The sequence below is a fragment of the Crassostrea angulata genome, chromosome 6, assembly GCF_025612915.1.
Source record: "Crassostrea angulata isolate pt1a10 chromosome 6, ASM2561291v2, whole genome shotgun sequence".
Taxonomy (NCBI): Eukaryota; Metazoa; Mollusca; class Bivalvia; order Ostreida; family Ostreidae; genus Magallana; species Magallana angulata.
In genome coordinates this window covers 59,744,630-59,762,411 of record NC_069116.1, presented here as the reverse complement: position 1 = coordinate 59,762,411, position 17,782 = coordinate 59,744,630, and the positions used below count along the sequence as shown (strand labels likewise).

General features: G+C 30.8%; 2 protein-coding genes across 9 annotated transcripts in view; one reads left to right on the top strand and one right to left on the bottom strand.

Annotated features, from left to right (window-relative positions):
- Nucleotides 1-8,954, bottom strand: part of LOC128188025 (uncharacterized) — a 20,884-nt gene extending 11,930 nt beyond the window's left edge. The window contains exons 1-11 of one of the 7 annotated variants that reach the window (XM_052858789.1): nucleotides 8,766-8,870; nucleotides 8,158-8,280; nucleotides 7,894-7,971; nucleotides 4,749-4,993; nucleotides 4,339-4,358; nucleotides 4,023-4,078; nucleotides 1,240-1,314; nucleotides 1,025-1,147; nucleotides 356-484; nucleotides 160-219; nucleotides 12-53 (exon numbers count right to left, since the gene is read on the bottom strand). In XM_052858789.1, the coding sequence (XP_052714749.1) occupies nucleotides 12-53; nucleotides 160-219; nucleotides 356-484; nucleotides 1,025-1,147; nucleotides 1,240-1,314; nucleotides 4,023-4,078; nucleotides 4,339-4,358; nucleotides 4,749-4,993; nucleotides 7,894-7,969 (826 nt within the window). In that variant the 5' untranslated portion in view covers nucleotides 7,970-7,971; nucleotides 8,158-8,280; nucleotides 8,766-8,870. Of the gene's footprint in view, nucleotides 1-11; nucleotides 54-159; nucleotides 220-355; nucleotides 485-1,024; nucleotides 1,148-1,239; nucleotides 1,315-4,022; nucleotides 4,079-4,338; nucleotides 4,359-4,748; nucleotides 4,994-7,893; nucleotides 7,972-8,157; nucleotides 8,281-8,383; nucleotides 8,507-8,535; nucleotides 8,567-8,765 lie in introns of those variants that run through there. The other 6 variants (XM_052858791.1, XM_052858794.1, XM_052858793.1 and 3 more) reach the window with 6 other exon arrangements.
- The window catches only part of LOC128188027 (uncharacterized), a 19,312-nt gene continuing 10,014 nt past the window's right edge, over nucleotides 8,485-17,782 (top strand). The window contains exons 1-8 of one of the 2 annotated variants that reach the window (XM_052858796.1): nucleotides 8,486-8,639; nucleotides 14,387-14,521; nucleotides 15,013-15,409; nucleotides 15,688-15,767; nucleotides 16,019-16,126; nucleotides 16,208-16,351; nucleotides 16,442-16,519; nucleotides 16,726-16,808. In XM_052858796.1, the coding sequence (XP_052714756.1) occupies nucleotides 8,564-8,639; nucleotides 14,387-14,521; nucleotides 15,013-15,409; nucleotides 15,688-15,767; nucleotides 16,019-16,126; nucleotides 16,208-16,351; nucleotides 16,442-16,519; nucleotides 16,726-16,808 (1,101 nt within the window). In that variant the 5' untranslated portion in view covers nucleotides 8,486-8,563. Of the gene's footprint in view, nucleotides 8,640-14,386; nucleotides 14,522-15,012; nucleotides 15,410-15,687; nucleotides 15,768-16,018; nucleotides 16,127-16,207; nucleotides 16,352-16,441; nucleotides 16,520-16,725; nucleotides 16,809-17,782 lie in introns of both variants that reach the window. The other variant, XM_052858797.1, reaches the window with a different exon arrangement.

Below are 17,782 nucleotides of genomic sequence, written 5' to 3'. Positions count from 1 at the left end.
AATAATCTTACTTAATAACCATCTACGTATTGCCTTGATTTTTGATTCGTTGTCTGTAAATATAAATGAGATTTGTCACATCATGAACGTGATTTAAACCACTCAAGGCAACAACAAAAACAAAGTCCCAAAGTAAAAATAAAAGCAAACAAAACTTACACATAGATTCAATGATTTTCCATACTTTTAGTATTTCCTCAAGGTTCATATTAGGTTTAACTGTAACGACATCATGTGTTTTATTCTATTTGGAACTTATGCAATTCCGTCCTTTTTATAAATCTTAAAATTTAGTCAATAAAGATTTTTTAAATAAACGCAACCATAAAATAAATCAGTATATGGAAATACTTACGACTGTGCTTTAAATTTTCGACATCCATTACAGGAAAATGTTTTGCATCAATAATAGCCAGCATTGCCTTTTTAAAATTTATAAAAGATTGAATAGCTTCCAACAGCTTTTTACTTTCTGCCTTTAATTCTGAAAATAAAAGATTATATATATATAACCGATGCAATAATATCACTTTTACCATGAATGGCTTCCTGTTATTTTCTTTTGGTATACGTAAATATAAAAGGTCCTCCAATGAGACGCTAAAAGATGTGTCAAGTGTCCTTGAAAGTAGTGTTGCGAATAGATTAAGAAGCAGCTGACACATGGTACTGTTTATAATTGTACTTTAAATTTGATAAAATGAGTCATTTCTTGCATACAGTTGTATTGAACTAAATTCAAATTTTTAATAAATAGAGTTCATGATGCAGTCATTCTACGGTGTGACATTGTTATTAGGTCGTGATGTATGTCGTGGTGTATGTGGCTATGTTGTATTTATATGGCTTCGGGTTGAAAAGCATAGGAACATAACTTTATTTATACCTTTACCCCCTTAATATTGGATTGGACCATATGCTAAGGTGTATTTAGGGATATATCACATCATTTTACAATGGAAAATCTACTTAGCTATGGTACCAATATAAAGTATATAAAGAAAGAGATAAAGAGAGATAATACCTTCACTGTTAACTTCTTCACTCGTGTTAACTTTTTCACGTAGTTGTTTTATTATTTCTTCAATTTCCTCCAGACAGTGTAATGTCTTTCTCATTGTTTTCAATGTATCTTCTTTTTCGCCATCTACCATCACGAGATAAGTAAGAGGAGGTATATACAAGGCAGTAGTGTGAAGAAATTCTTTACAATTCTTTACAGTTGAAATTGGTACTTACCTTTGGCAGACTCACTCCTAGGATAGGCCATGTCGAGATATTCGGTGATTTCCGGCGCTGGGTCCTCTAATCCGTCTACTGTGTATATACCACATAAATCAGTTGTATTAAGGACTGAATAAACCATAGGCAATTGCATACTATTTAACAAACAAGAAAAGTCCTTTATCTACACCACACATCTAAATTCTACGTTAGCCCCATGCAGTATTTTTATACATCAATATTTGTAAATTCAATTTCAAATTGGTTGTCGTGTTAAGTTTATTAACAAATTACAATTTTAAGGATTTTTTTCCAAATTGCATTGACATATTTTTTCCATTGATTATTTCTATATAGAATTTTTCTTAAATTTGCCTTTTCCAGGCACCGTACTTCGACTGCATATAAACATTTCCATTATTGTTAATTTTGAAGAAGATTTGCAGGACACATTGTATATTTAATTATTACTATTTATTTGCAATGTTTGAAAAAAAAAAATGAAAAGATTGATAAAGAAAATTTAAAAATGTAGACAAATTTTAGTTTGACACATTCATTGGTGTAAAATGCATCACCTGTAAAAAGCTTTAAGTATCAGAAGAATTAAGCAAATGTGTTTTCAAAATAAAATGACTTTCAAAAAGCAAGTTATTGTGCTTGTTTTATTTTAGACAAGGAGACCCATAGATTCGTTATAAAACAAAGTTTGTAGATCTTAGGCTTAACGAGGCCGAGTCTAATTTGTTCTGCCCTAGATTTTCTAATGAAATTTTTTACATGAATTTCTACCGAAATAATTATATATTTTAAGATAAAAAAAAATCAGACATTTACCACGTCGTCTGTTTAGGGGGTCATCTCAAAGTTGATTAATTTCTAACACTGGACCCAATGGGATTTTGCTTGAAATGTATGAATTTTGCACATTTTTTACTTTTTTTAAACTTATGCCCTAGTGATTTCTTTTTCTGTTCTACATATGAAAGTAATTGCTAAAAGGCATAAAATGGTCATAAAAACCCTTTCACCTCCTGGTTTGTTCCTAGGGTCTTATCAAAGTTGGGGGTTTTTTTGTATGCCAAATTTCCCAGATTTGTCAGATAATGGGCTATTTTTATTCAATAAAGGCGGAAAGGGTGAACTTTATAGTATTATTAAATTATTCAGACATATTTAAGTAATAAATAAATATATAACATCACATATTAAGGGTCATTTATATAAATACATGGTTACTGTCTTGAAATACATGTATCATAAGCTTATTTAGGCGAGGTAAGAAAACGAGACAGAGGGCTAGGCTTGCTGAGCCCTCTTCACACTTTCGACCCGAGCCCAAATTTAGCTTTTACTTAAAAACATTTATGTTTATTCTTTAATATAATATTAATTTTACGCCTCAAACGAACTTTTTCGATAAATTTTTCTTAATATCTGCAGTTGAAACCATAACGCCATGGTGTCAACCAAGCAAACAGATGACGTCACAATGCAAATGAAATGCTGTGCGAAAGCATGCGTACTCGAGTTTTACTCGGCCTCGTTAAACTTTTTTCCTGCAAAACTGCAACCTAAACAAGGTGAAATCAATTGCAAAATTTTAAAAGTCGATCATGCTTACGGTGATCTCCTTTTAGTTTAATACATATGTGGTTAAATAGACAAATCACCTGAATAAATTAATGATTCTAGCTATAAAAATAGGCAACATATTGTAGTTTTAAATAAATGTCATTCAGTTTTATTTTATAATTCCTTTAAGTAACCCCTTATGCAAACGGATTTTTTAAAAAATATATATTTCACGTTTCTTCAACATATACTCATTTTTATATTTAGGTTTCGTGATAAATTTATACAATGGTTCATGTAAAGAAGATTTGATTTTTGGAAACCATGATCTTTGTTATTTTTCCTATAGTGAACTTTAAACATCTCCGTAGACATTAGTATTACGTGTAGTCCAATGGTCACGCCTTAAACAATTCATAAAGCACACTATTTATTGAACACTAATATTATCAAATGTTTTTGAGAACAATTATTTCATTTAATAACAATTTTTCCTATGATCTGTTGATCTTGGTCCCCTCCTGGGGCACCACTTTAACTCCACGATTTAAACAATTTCGAATTTTTTAAATATAGCAGCTTCGATGTATATTTCTAGTTGGTGCAGTGGTTCTTAGGAATAAAGTTGACACACGTCCTTCTTTGAAAGTTTCCTAATTACCCTTCATTAAGGCTTCTCATAAGTTTTGTTGAATGTTATTCTGCGCACATGGTATTTAAGTAGAAGTCAGAAATACATACAGAAAAGCAGATATTAAACGATTGGTTAGACGGACGCCAGACAAACTGTGATCAGAACAGGTTCTTAGAGTGTTAAGCCTTATTCCGTTTAAGCTTTCATGCATTTAATAAAGTCACTTTAACAATTGCATAGGTGAGGCAAAAACAAAACTGTTTCAAAAAACTGGTCTAGATCTTTTGCATGTCATATAGACATTGTTTGGTAGAATATAACCTAACAATTGTTAAATTAACATTTAAAACTACGTTTCATAAACTAATACATGTACTACATTGATCGTATATTGATAATCATATTTAGATAAAACAAAAATTAATATGTATAGTAAAACAAAATATATGTATTTTTAACATTTCAAGTTCAAGAATATATTCATTCATTTTTATTGCTTACTTAGCAAAAATAGTCGTTAAAATTTTGACAAAAAACCTATTCAAAAACACTGTGTTTAAACGAAAGTTCCTAGCCATGGATGCCTTACCTTCTTCTTCGACAACACTTGCCCACAATTCTTTGACCGTTCTTTCCTTTCGATCTCTGTAAAATAAGTTAAGAAATGTTGATTATTGGTTTACTAAAACATGAAAAACTTGCTTTAGGATTTTCTTTATATCGTCTCTGGCAAAAACAACCTGTTCACATTTTATCATGATCTTTAGAGGTATGTTATTTCAGTCAACTTATGAATGCCAAAGTATCATCATTTCAATCAAATTTTAATTCAAATCAAGACTCTATGTTAATGACAATATAACTACGTATGCAGTTTTTTCCAAAATCTTCATTGTCTTGCTTACCTTGATTTATTGGCATTTTTCTGTTAAATTAAAAGAGTACAATGTTTTAAATAGTGTATCAACATTGTAAAGTAACACAAAATCACAAAAACGCATTTTTCATACGCATTGAGATTCATATGTGTACATTTAAGGATTAGGATAGATAGTAAGATGCATAGATTATTTAAAAATTACAAAATGAAAGACAACACAGGGTAAACCGTCAGCGCTTTCTTTCAAAGCTTTTTTATTTTCAGTAATCTTCAAACGTTCTACGAAGGCTTACTTTTAAAATATCTGAATATTAATGAAAACGGCTACGTTTTACTATGTGTGATATTTCATCTCTATCAACACCGGACACATGATTATTTTTTAGGGGGGGGGGGGTGGGGGATTAAAGTATAAAATGATATTGACACACGCACCGAATTTTTTTCTACAATTCGTAGCTCGCCGCTATCAAAATCAATTGATGTCAAAATAATTTGTTTGCGGAAGTTTTCTCTGTCCTCTTCATTGAATCCCTGTAAATCTCTAATACCACCCGCTATTCGTTGTATTGTTCTGTCATCGTTTATTGCTTGACTCCGAAAGCTTACACCGCTGAATAATTCCACCTGTCTCAAAAATGGAGTTGTACGAGATGTCCTTTGAAGTGCATATTCCGTTCCTATCAATAAAAATAATGCCGACTAGTTAGGAATCAAAAGATTAAAATCACAACGTTTTTCTACAAGCATTTATACATATTTATTCAAGAATGGAAAACATGGAAAGACGGTGGAATTACTTTGTCAAAAAGTGAAATTTAGATACTGTGTTATAAGCAAAATATAGTTTAAAACTCTTTGTTTTGTAAAGTTTGTGTTTTATTGGTACAAGTTTCAATCAAATGTTGCTTTCTGTTGATATATATATATATTTTTAAAATACATTGGATCCGTATAGTAAAACACGGTTATAGAAAACACTTATAATGAATTGACGCTTACAGCGAAGTGATTTTCATTTCCCGTGACTTTATTGAATGTTGTAAACTTGACGGATATAACGAAATACGCTTTTAACGAAGTAAAATTGCCCATCCCTGGGACTTCGTTATAAGCGTGTTTACTGTACCTTGTTTGCCACGAGTCATTTTGTCAAAGAAATGGTAATTCCTACTTTTCATTTTTTGTAAACAAATATAAGACTTGGGTTATGTTTACATAACAATGAATTCTTATTTCTGTCTTTTTTATAACTTGACTTCTAACATACGAAGAACAAGAGACGTTCTTGTCCGAAATATGCCGTGTTTCAAATATGCACAACACAAAAATTTTTAAAAAGCCTTGAATTTATCAAATCCAGTAGTATATAACTTATATATATCATGAAATTTATGCTGAAAACTATTCCATTTTTAGCAAGACGTCGAAATTTTACACGCGACGCCATGGATATTTACGCGGGAAGTTTATCCAAGTTTCTGACTGTAAACTGCAGATTACAAGTTTAAATCTGCATGCTTTTAATTTTGATTTCAATGATCTTTTGAAATTATAAGTGTTTAAATACAAAATTGTATATATTTTCGCCAATATGACTTACATATATATACTTCTGATGTATTATTTTACATTGCATCATTTCTAGGAGTAGTGAGCAAGTTAAATACAAGTACCTTACGGCTTCCATTGATTATTCACTAAATTACAGGAATCAAAACTAATTTTCTTAAGGTTTCAAAATCTTTCTGATCAAAATTTTAAATGCATGAACAATGAACTCGAAGAAGGTAAGGGAAAAGGGGAAGGAGGGTCCTCGACTGTCAGAAAGTTTGATAAACAATCTCAATTAAAAAATATCACTGAATGAAAAAGAAGTGGAAATGGGAATGATTGGACTAGACTAGAAAGATGTTAAAACAAATTGGATCAATTCATGTTTCACAATATTGTTTGCACACACTTATACACTCTCACACAGAGAGAGAGAGAGAGAGAGAGAGAGAGAGAGAGAGAGAGAGAGAGAGAGAGAGAGAGAGGGGTTACAACTTTTCTGCTTAAACAACGTAGTATATATACAAATCAACTTTCACACACAGAGTGTGAAAGAATCATATCATACATTTAAAGGGGCATGATCAGGATTTTGGTCAAAAATTATTTGTCCGATTTTAATGTTAACAATGCTTCAATAAGGCATTTTTAATAGGCAACCAAAATTTGAGTATCATTCGTTGAGTTATAAGCGAGTTACAGAGCTTGCAATTGTCTGCTATGTAATTAAAGCTTTTGTTTACAATCTGAATGTTGAAGTGAGAAATCCAATTTTAGACCTAAAATGAATGTGTTAAACGTTAAGAACTGCTTGTTTTTTATGCCAAAAATGAATAAGAAGATAGACAATTAGCTTGAAAAAGATTTTTAATGGTATATTGACCTTACGTAAACAAAAAGAGGGCACAAGCCTTGTTTACATGACAAGGAATTGGGAGCCATGTATCTTGCTTATAACTCTACGACTGACTCTCAAATTCCACATGATCATTAGAAATACAATCCTAAAGCATTGTAAATAATAAAAACAGTAAAATTGAGTTTGACCAAAATCGTAACCATGCCCCTTTAAAAACACTGTAAATTCTTTATTGTCAAACATATTTCTATTTTCTTCGGACTTGATAAACTTTATCATTGAAAGAGCACGTGGTGCAGCTCGCGGGCTGATTTGATTGGCATGTGTAGTACGTGGACTCTGACTGAAACTGCTTTGTTGGATTCTATCACAATGTGCATTACTTTAAACGATAACATATTAGTGAATGAAATGATGAAATCATCATCTCTCTCTCTCTCTCTCTCTCTCTCTCTCTCTCTCTTTCTTTCTTAGTTTCTTCAAACAAATGATGTCTAAACAAAATGTTTAAAGTATCCGATAAAGATAAAGTCAAACATTGTAAGACACGATCACGAAAGAAACATTATCTAAATGTTTAAAATGTCTGATAGAGATGGAGTCAAAAATTTATAAAACAAGATCATGGAAGGAACTCTATCTAACTGTTTAAAATGTTTGATAAAGATGGAGTCAAAACCTAACTTAGAGTCATTTTTAAAAGCTGTCTAATAAAAAATATTCATTTTCGAATACTAAGTTTAACATATATGTGTATATGCATTTATATAAAATATATTTTTTAAACAATTTTGTAATTTTAATGAAATCTGTCTTTGTGAATTTCAAATTTCATTTCATTTTTTCATATATATCTAGTAAGTGTATCTTGTAGCAATAGTCTGTTTATATTACATAATGTATACACAAATATTCTGACTTTAGGAGCTAAAATCTTAAAAGAATTGATTCTAAACATCATAGTAAAAGTATTTATGACATAAAATGAAGTAATTTAAACTGAACCAAGTATTTAAATCGTTTATTAATTTCAAATAAACTCTGCCTAGCAAACAAATTAATTCTAAATACGAAATTCGGTAGAATTTTTTCAAATATGTAAGTGGAATCAACTAGAGGTCATTATTAACCAGATACTGAGTCTGTTCTCTTTCTTACTTATATTACCTGTGTATTGCCCTCGAGAACATCGGACATCCCGTGTTATTCCATTATGGGTGACAGAAACGAACGAAGCTGACATTGCTGTAAAATAAAAAGAGTAAGGAGAAACGATGAACAATTTTCTCGTTTAAAAGCATATTTAAATAATTTAATTTTTTTATTACTTTCGTTTTAAACAAAACTATATCTTACGAATACCGATCCAATATATATCTAAATATACATGTACAGACATTTTTAAATATTCAATAAGTAAAATTATGATACCTGTTTAGAAGTAAGCACTTGTTGTGATCAAATATAATTTGGCCCCTATCGCTAAGTATGGAAATTTAACAAGGAAGTTAATTGCGATGTGTTCGCAAAGAAATATATGATGCTTTCATGGTTCTAAAAGAAACATCAAATAAACATTTTTGAATTGATATCTTTGAAAAAGATCATTTACTCTTATCCACAATAGATTATTTGCGGTAAAAGAGTGTTTACTTACTTTCTGTTTAAAACTGGATTTTCCAAGTTATTCACATCTATATACTTAATCAAAGCGAAACTACTTGGTCAAAGGTAACTTTATATTGCCAAAAAAGGATCATAATAACGTCACCATAAAAAAGAAAATCTCCCTAAAATTTAATGATTTACCGATCAATGTTCATCAATTAAATTCCTCATGTCTGAAGATATCGGAGAGAGAAATACATGTAGTTCGAAATATATAGATATTCAACTGTCACAAACGAAAGCAGGTAAATCTTTTCAATTTTTTGAATAGTTTCATAGAAAATCTCATGTTTAGGATAAATGTATATCATAAACATTATTGGGATAATTTATATCATGAACATTGATAAATTAGAATAAAAGATACTTACCAGTAGTATTAATTTGTCATTTAAAACAAAACGATGAACCTTATCTAAGTGGGTTATTTTTACTCCGACAGTCAATATGGCTTCCGATAGTTTACTTCCGTTATGATTAGAACAATTTAAAGCAATATGAGCTGTATTTTTAAGAATTTTATTTTGCTGCAAAAACCTGCTAGTATGCTAAGTCTGCGCGTAACTGAAACGTTTATGAAAAATAAGATTTAAAAAAATTAATACTTTTTGTCAAAGGAAATGTTTCTATTCTAAAGAATATATAGCAAATCAATTTTTGTACAGGACGACAATAATTCAATTTTGCCACAAAAAAGGCTTCTTAACGGCCTTTTCCACAAAAAATACGGCTAACAGAAATTTAAAAACCATGAAATTTTGTCATTTAAGTAGAAATAAAGAACATTTTAGTAAAAAAAAAAAATCAACATGAAAAATGCAGCTCATTGCTTTAAACATGAAGGAAAACTGATTGCCATTGGCTTTTAGACAGCGTTTACGTACCCAGAACGAGGCTCTGCATTTCAGCCAACTTAAAGTGTGAATAAACAGCACAGCTATGTTTTAACACATACTAAGGTGACTCGACACACCAATGCATTATTTGATGGATCGAGGAAGAATCATTTTTGAGAAATGATAATTTAAAAATGACACCTATATCGGCTTCCAATGCTATTAGCAAATTTAAAATATGTTCGCGTTATCTTCTAGCACTTCTTCACAGACCGTCCGCTGCGTCGGACGGGATTTTTCTTTCTCGGGCTTGAAATCTTTAATACAAGGATATAGCTGCCACGTTTCGATCCGGTGTTTATACATTTTTTAGTTTTTATAATTTATTTAGTTTAGTGCTAGTTTTGTAGATGTTTTCCTTTTTTATATGTAGTTTTTATTTTGTTGTCCTGAAGAAGGGACGGGTCGTCCCGAAAATTTGACAATATTTTACTTTATTGTTCGTGTCGTTGGTTATTTTTAATGCTTTTATATATATATATATATATATATATATATATATATATATATATATATATATATATATATATATATATATATATATATATATATATATATATATATTAGTTTGTGTTTTGTTCTATACTATTTATGTTCATGACTGTAGTATGGCTTAGTCTTATTTTAATTTACATCAAAAAATTGTCAAATATATGACCTGGAACCCCCACCCCAAAACAAACTCAAATATAAACTGTCCCCTTTCCCCTGAATAAGATAAAATACTTTATTATTTCTAGTTCTAGAAAGTCAGGGTGTCTGCAAGGCAGCATAACCTATGTACAATTTGATGTGCAATGACACAAAGATCAAGAATAAATTATATAGTTTAGGGATGAGGATCTCAAAAGTTATCAAGATATACAGTGTATATTTTATTTCCTATTTCATAAGGGGGGGGGGGGTTAAAGACAACACCTGGGGGTCATGTACTTTACACCATTTGATGCACCAAAATGACGTAAGAAGATTTTGTATTTTCCTGTTTCATGGGGTCAAAACAATCCCAAAGGGTCATGGCCTACATTGTATTTGATCCATTATAATACATTAAGAAAGAGAGACACCTTCCTTCATATTATAACTCATTTAAAAATGATAAGTCTTTACATGCACTTACTTAAACATGTAATACACAAATTTAATACGAAATTGTTACAGGGTCAATATGGGGTCAACTCAATAGTGTAAGTCTGACAAATAAGATGTTATACTTTCAGTTAAATACTGAAATCTGATTGGTTAAGACACAGTTCATAATCCGTTCTATTACCCTCAGCGTTAGCAACGCACTTAGCAAAGGGTAACATTACAAATTGTTACATGCGCGAAAATTATGCGCGTACGGTTCGCTGTAGAATTCACGTTATTCCTATATAAAAGCAGTAAAATTTTCTTAAAAATTAAGACATTCAGTATAACAAAATAAATAGTGCCTGTTTGGGAGGATAACAGTTGAAATTGACACCCTTCGAAAACCATTGTCAACCTCCGCTTCGCGTCGGTTGACAATGGTTTCCTCGGGGTGTCAATTTCAACTATTACCCTCCCAAACAGGCACTATCTATATAAAATTACTTTAGCAATTAAAATGACAGAAACTTTACAAATGCGATTGGATAGGTAACGATGATAAGCTTATTTAAATATTAAAAGACGATGATACAGTATGCTGGCAATTTGAGATCACTTATTTAGAAAGTGAACGTAATACTTATGAACATACCGGTGTCTCATAATATTGTGCTACTATAATACTCACTATACATGTATTATGATTACCTATATTGGTCAACACTTAATGATAATCCAATTGGAGCACACAATGAATCCCTTTAGCTGATCATCACAAATGAAATGTTCAAGCATGTTAACTTTTCTGCATATGAAAAACACATACATATATGTATACACCATGTGGAACCCATCTAATAGAAGAGCTGGATAAAACTAGTACCAGCTAGTGAGACCTGTAGACCTGTGTTGTGTACGTAACTTCAGACAAAGATCAGTTATTTGTAACATCGTGTATTTTTATGACCTATTCTTCAAAACTCCTTGCACTATTTTATTAGGTAAATAGCAGCTTTAAGGTGGTCCAGGACACCTGCATATTGTGATGTACACTTCCTATTGAAATAAACAATAAAGTATAAATATAATATTTCCCCCATAAATAATGTTTCCTTATATTGAAGCGCAATGGGTTAGAACAATTACATGTCTGTACGGGCATTAGAGTCCGAGGCGTATTTTTGGTAATTTTACTATTGATATAAATGAAATTTCATTGGGGGGGGGGGGAGGGGAGAGGGTCTGGACCCCTCACTCCCACCCCTTTTCTAAATCAGTGCACAAGATTATGTACATGTAGGCAAACAGAAGCAAATCTAAAGCCGGCAACCCCTGCGGAGAGGGGGCATAATTTAATTTTGTTTGTAATAATTACATAGACCATTATACTTAATTTCTATGACATGAAATGTTAAGATTATTGATTAACTTAAAATTCACATGCAAACAGTTCAACCCCAAATTGCACAAAGTGCTGCTCATGTGTATTATCACATGGGAAGGCATCTCATCCTTCAGTTATGAAATTTATAATTTTTAAATGTATTACCAGAGTTTGCATGCGGCCTTCATTTTAATTAAATTGGTACAAAACAGTGTTATTGAGGGGCAAACACTTGGTGCGGGTATTACTGTCTAATGACAGCAGCTAGTTTCTATTGGAATAATTTTTCATAGATTCAACATTCATTGTTTGTGAACATTTGGTTGCTTTTTGTCTTGGATGTTTAATTGATGATTCACTCAATTTCGAACGTCGCAAATCTTTTTCACACATGTATGCTTAATGTCTCTGTTTCTGCTATATTTTATCATAATAAGTTTTTCCTTGACTTTTTAAGCAAACGCAAGGCTTTCTGAATACAAATTTGTCAATCAGTCTATGCTAATTTCACCTGAAGTCTTGATGCTTCTTTCTGGAAAGTGTGGCTGCCATCGATATATCAAGTAGTAAAAGGTGTTTGGTTTAATCAAAAACGTAAATGTTATCAAGTCAATTTGGATTCCTTACTGTTAGTCCTTAATGGTACGTAGTCAGTTAGTCCTCAGTTGGGTTTGGTCCCTTGTTAGAACTGCAAGGTTTATTTGATCAATATATCAGTTAACACTATCAATTTATCCAATATTTAGGACTTTTTTAAATACACTGAAGCGTATGTATTAAACATTTTTGGTCAAATGTAAATAACAATGACCCAAAAAGAATTTTGACCAGTAATTTGTTTATTTGTTTGTTTAGCTGTGCTATTTTTTTTTTTTTTGGGGGGGGGGGGTTGACATTAAAGACAACCTTCCCCTTTACATAATGACGTAAAAAAGTGTTACGCATAAATAAGGGATGTCAATCGATTGCAGACTTGCTTCTAATAATAGGTTAATCGTAATTCGTTCCGACCGATTAAACGGTTGCTCGTATCAAAAAACACAAATTAAAAAAAAAATGTTATTATCATTTTTAATAACTAATGAATTAAACAGAAAGCAAGGAAGGAATACTCTGTGTATGTATGAATTAAACATCTAATCTACAAATTTTGTAATTCATGATTATTCAAAAGAAAACGACCGCGAGCAAACATTCATAAATAGTTCCTCTGCCCATTGTCACAATTTCACGTTTCAGTCAACTCGACTTTTCAAAAAAGGTCTGACCATGACAAGTGATATATTTCCATTTGAAATTATCATCCTTCGAATCGTTGTTACACGTATGTGCCTGCTTTAGACAATTGCATTTTCTATATAATGAATTGATGTCGTGTAATATAAAAATAAAAACATGAAATAAACACTTTTATCGTAGGTACAATAATTATATTTGCAACGCAATTAAACAGTGATATTTGTATCATTCGTTAATAATTTTTAAAAAGCTGAACAGATAAGGCAGTGATACATGTATGTTGTTTTTATAATCATTGTAATTAACAAATACTAACCAATTTCCCTCCTTAGCCTTAGAGTTTAAACGATTTGTTGGAATATGAATATAGTAAAGCAATTCGTATTTAATTTTTTTCAACCAACACATTGGTTTATTACCTCTAATAATTACAAAATAAAGAAAACCTTGGAAAAGGAAGACAATTTTACTATTGTTTCAATAAACCTACAGAGGTCGCCAGCATAAAAAGTAGGTCATTGAACTAGTTATTCGAAAGTAAAAAATAGCACAACAATAGTAGAGGTACAATGTAAAATAAGTAGTTTTTGTTCCTATAAGTGGATTTTTTCGCCCCTGACTAAACGTAATCCTTAAGTTTGATATCACAAGTGCGTATCATCATATAGATATTTTTCCAGATAATAGAAAATTTTAAGGATTTCGTGGAATAATTCGCTGTTGTCAGTTTTATGTTTTGCCGTTTTGTCTTACCCTGGCACCATATATATTCACTAAACTTACTAGACCTTTAATTAAGAAAAGCCGCAGTGAGAGGAAGAGCGTTTAAACGTATTTGTATGACGAGTTTGGGTGCCATTCTGAGTATCTGGGCAAGTTCATGCAGATGTTGTTTTATCATGTTGTATACCCAAGATAGAAAAATCTATGTGGGTACCTTGCTATATTTTAAAATTAAAAGGATACTTTAAATTGTAAACAGGTACCTTTCATGTATATTCACGTAGATAAGACAAAGTTTCAGATACTATTAAGAAAATTGAATATTTCTTTAGTTAAAATTTAGTTTGGTTGGTCAGATAATTTCAATATCTGTTGTTATTGGAAATGATTCTCAACTTATGAAGAGATGTCTAAGCAATGATATATTGTCTGCAACATCCTGGAATAGCATGATCTATTTGTGATAAGAAAGTGTTCATCAAATTTTATTTCAGTGACATGCATTCCCTTTCACTGCATGAAGTTCTCCTTTGGGTTCGTTAACCTTAATGCAGGAATCCTCAATAACAAACAATACAAAAAAAATCTGCTTTTCAAAACTATTCCTTTTAACACCATTTATTTCATCCTCTAATATTTAAAGAAAATAGTTTAATTATGTTGTTTTTCATTGTAGATCCAGAAAAATGCACAGTATTCTTACATGGAGAGGACTTTTTACAGATTGGTAACTGTTGTACCGTAGTAAAGATCAAGGTCAACAAGGCAGTCATAGAATGGCTGGAACAGAACAAGGCAAACGAACCAGCTGGTAATATATATTCTCGAGATTTGACTTAATTTATGTTTGTATAACCATCAAATTCAAACAAAAGATATTTAATTAGTCGAATGTTGTTTATAACGGTATGATTGCGCTGATCTCTTTGTACAAATATTATCGTTAATCGTATATTTGTAAAAAAAAAAAAAAACAGTTTTCATGTAAATTTACATTTATTTGAATATATAAATAAATTTTGAAAGCTTTGAATTGTTTTTCAATGGATTTAAAATTTTGATTTGACCATCTGACATTTCTAAAAAATATAAACATTCGTGAAACAATGACTTCATTATTAAGATATTGAAAAATATTCAATATTTGAAGCTAAAATATTTTGATTTTTTTCTTTACCAAATTTTATTTTTATAATATGAGTATTTTCTATTGCATCATATTTTAGTTTTTAGATGGATGTATTTGTTGACCATACATTGATTTTATTTGTTTTTGTTTTCCTTTGCCCTTATAATTATCAGAACTTAAGCTGGCTCACGAAGATATAGACATATGTACCATACTATGGAGCAGCAAGGATAGTTTGCAAAATGCATGGAGGGTGGAGTTAAAGTCTGAAATTCACAAAGATATAACCGTGTCATATTTAACTAGGTTGTTAGAGAAACTCACATCTAAAAATGGAAAGGAGGTTGCTAAAATTGCAAAAGAATTTTACGAAAAATTTAATGCCAAATTAGAAAAGGTTTTGTCAGGTTCTGTAATGATGCAATTCAGTCTACCTGCTCAAAATTACGATGATGCTTTGAAAACAGTTGAGTCATTAAGAGAAACACTTGAAACAAGGCTTGATGGATTGATTCGATCAGAAGACGTTAGAATACCCAAACAAGTGGTAACAAGGACAGCCTCTTTAAAGTAATTTTATGCAGAGCTTCTTTTAAATGATCTCTAAGATACATCATAAATACTAGAAATTGGGGCCCGTGTTTAATTGTTTAATGTTTAATTTTTGGACATGCTGCTTTGTTTTAGCCTAAGCTCTTTTTCATGTAAATTTATCAAATATAAAAAAGTGTGAAACTATCTATGCTTTATATTAGTGCCTTAAGCGTATTAATCAATTTCATTAAACTACTTGTGTCAGAGTTAATTATTTCTTATTTGGGCTTCATTATCATTTTATTATATTTAAGAAAGATCTATAGAATGTGTAAAGGAAAATCAACTTCGGCAACAAAAATACAAAACGCAGCAGAATCCTTGTTTAGTAAAAGTAAGTATCTTTATGGAACGTTTTATATGTCAACGTTAGATAAGATCCAACAGGTTTGCAATCATTCTAAATGGTAACAAGTTACAAGTTTATAAAAAAAAATAATTCATGTGTATTTATCTAACCTCAAAACTGAACATTATAAAATTGGTACTACACTTTAGTGTAGAAATTGAATGATCGGGTAGGAACATTTTTAGGAAGGGATGTTTATTTGTTTTATTCTAATAAACTTCTCAATCTATTACAAGAAAATGATCCTGGAATGTACACTCTTTTATGTCTTGATGCAACTGATGCATCAAGACATTCAAATACGAGAGAGATGCTGAACAACCTTTACAAAAAATTACTTCAGGGTAAGATTTTGCCTTGTGTACAATGTCACTGTCAAATGATGGAGTTTTGTGATAAATTAACAAGGAATCCTTTTATTTCAGAGTTTGATCTTGTTCACAGTGACGGGTCTGTGAGATATAACGAGTTTGTCAGTCTATTAGCTTTTGGATGCGATGGAAAAATTCACATTGAACAACCTTTTTTGCCAGAGTTCCCTCGTGAGGATAGTTTCAATCATATCATTGGTACGTGTAAAAAGGAAAAAAATAACAAACTTTTTTGCTAACATTCTTAATACTTTTAGTTGCTTTTTTAAAATTTGAATTTGATTTTAGATGAGGTCGTTGGCAATGATGCAAGCTGGAACGTGTATACAGTATTGTCAGTGATATTCCGAATTGCTTCAGATTACGGTACGTTTATAGGCTACTTTAATTGATGATTGCAATGACATTCAGATATTCCTATCAACATTTGTTTCAATGTTTTGTATCATTTTGATACAATACAAATGTTAATAGAAAATACCCGAATTTTGAAACACACATTTAGTTTCGTGAAGTGCAAGAAAGATTTTAAGCTTTCAGTATTTGATAAACCAATGTTTATATTGTTATAGGAAAAATCTTTTATGTGGATGGATATGCTATACATCCAAGAATTGTGTTTTTTACCAATGGAAACTTCAGTGAAACAGATGCGGTAACGAAATTTTATTACATGTCTTAGAAAGTATCATTTGTTTTATAGTACCCTCATGTTCACTTTATTATGAATTTAAACACAAAAAAATATTTATGATAAAATATACTCAACATATTTATATACATGTTACAAAGATGCAAATATGCTTTAGAGCTTGGGATCTCATTTGTGTTCATGATATTTGACTAATTATATATGAAGAGATAGACTGAAATAACCTAGAGCAGTGTACATTGAACTATAAATTACTATGGATAAGTAAATTTTATGATTGTTACTTTTATATCTTTACGTCACCATTCAGGATGTGATCTGTTAATCATTTGAGTCCCAGTGCAATGTGAATAGAACACAGCTATAACCAAGAGAATATCGACTAAGATATTTCTTCGAAGAATGTAAAATTTTAAGATATAAATGTACATACCTGTAATCTCAAAATGATAATGTTATTCATAAAGTTTTAATAATGAATTAAGCATTTACGCATTTCATTCAATCATTACTAAAACGAACGACAAAGGTCATAAAACATTTTAGAATCATATATACATGTAAACATACTAGTGGCTCGTGAAAATGTTTTCGTCTGTGATAAATGTGGCCATTGTTTCCATTCTAGTATATAAAATAAAAAATGAATGTCTGTCATAGTGTTTCATCATTGTTAACATTTAAATATCATATTTTTACGCTAAATCATAAAATATAAAATGGTATACACTGAACATAACATTAATTAGATTTCTGCCCCAACAAACTGTTTATTATATGTTATAATTTTAAGTAAATTGTTAAGTGGGCAGTGTTTTGTATTATTATACATTCATGTTAAATACTGAAATCTGATTGGTTAAGACACAGGTGACAATCCGTTCTATTACCCTCAGCGTTAGCAACACACTTAGCAGCGGGTTGTTACATGCGCGTAAATTATGCGCGTACGGTTCGCCGTAGAATTTATGTCATTC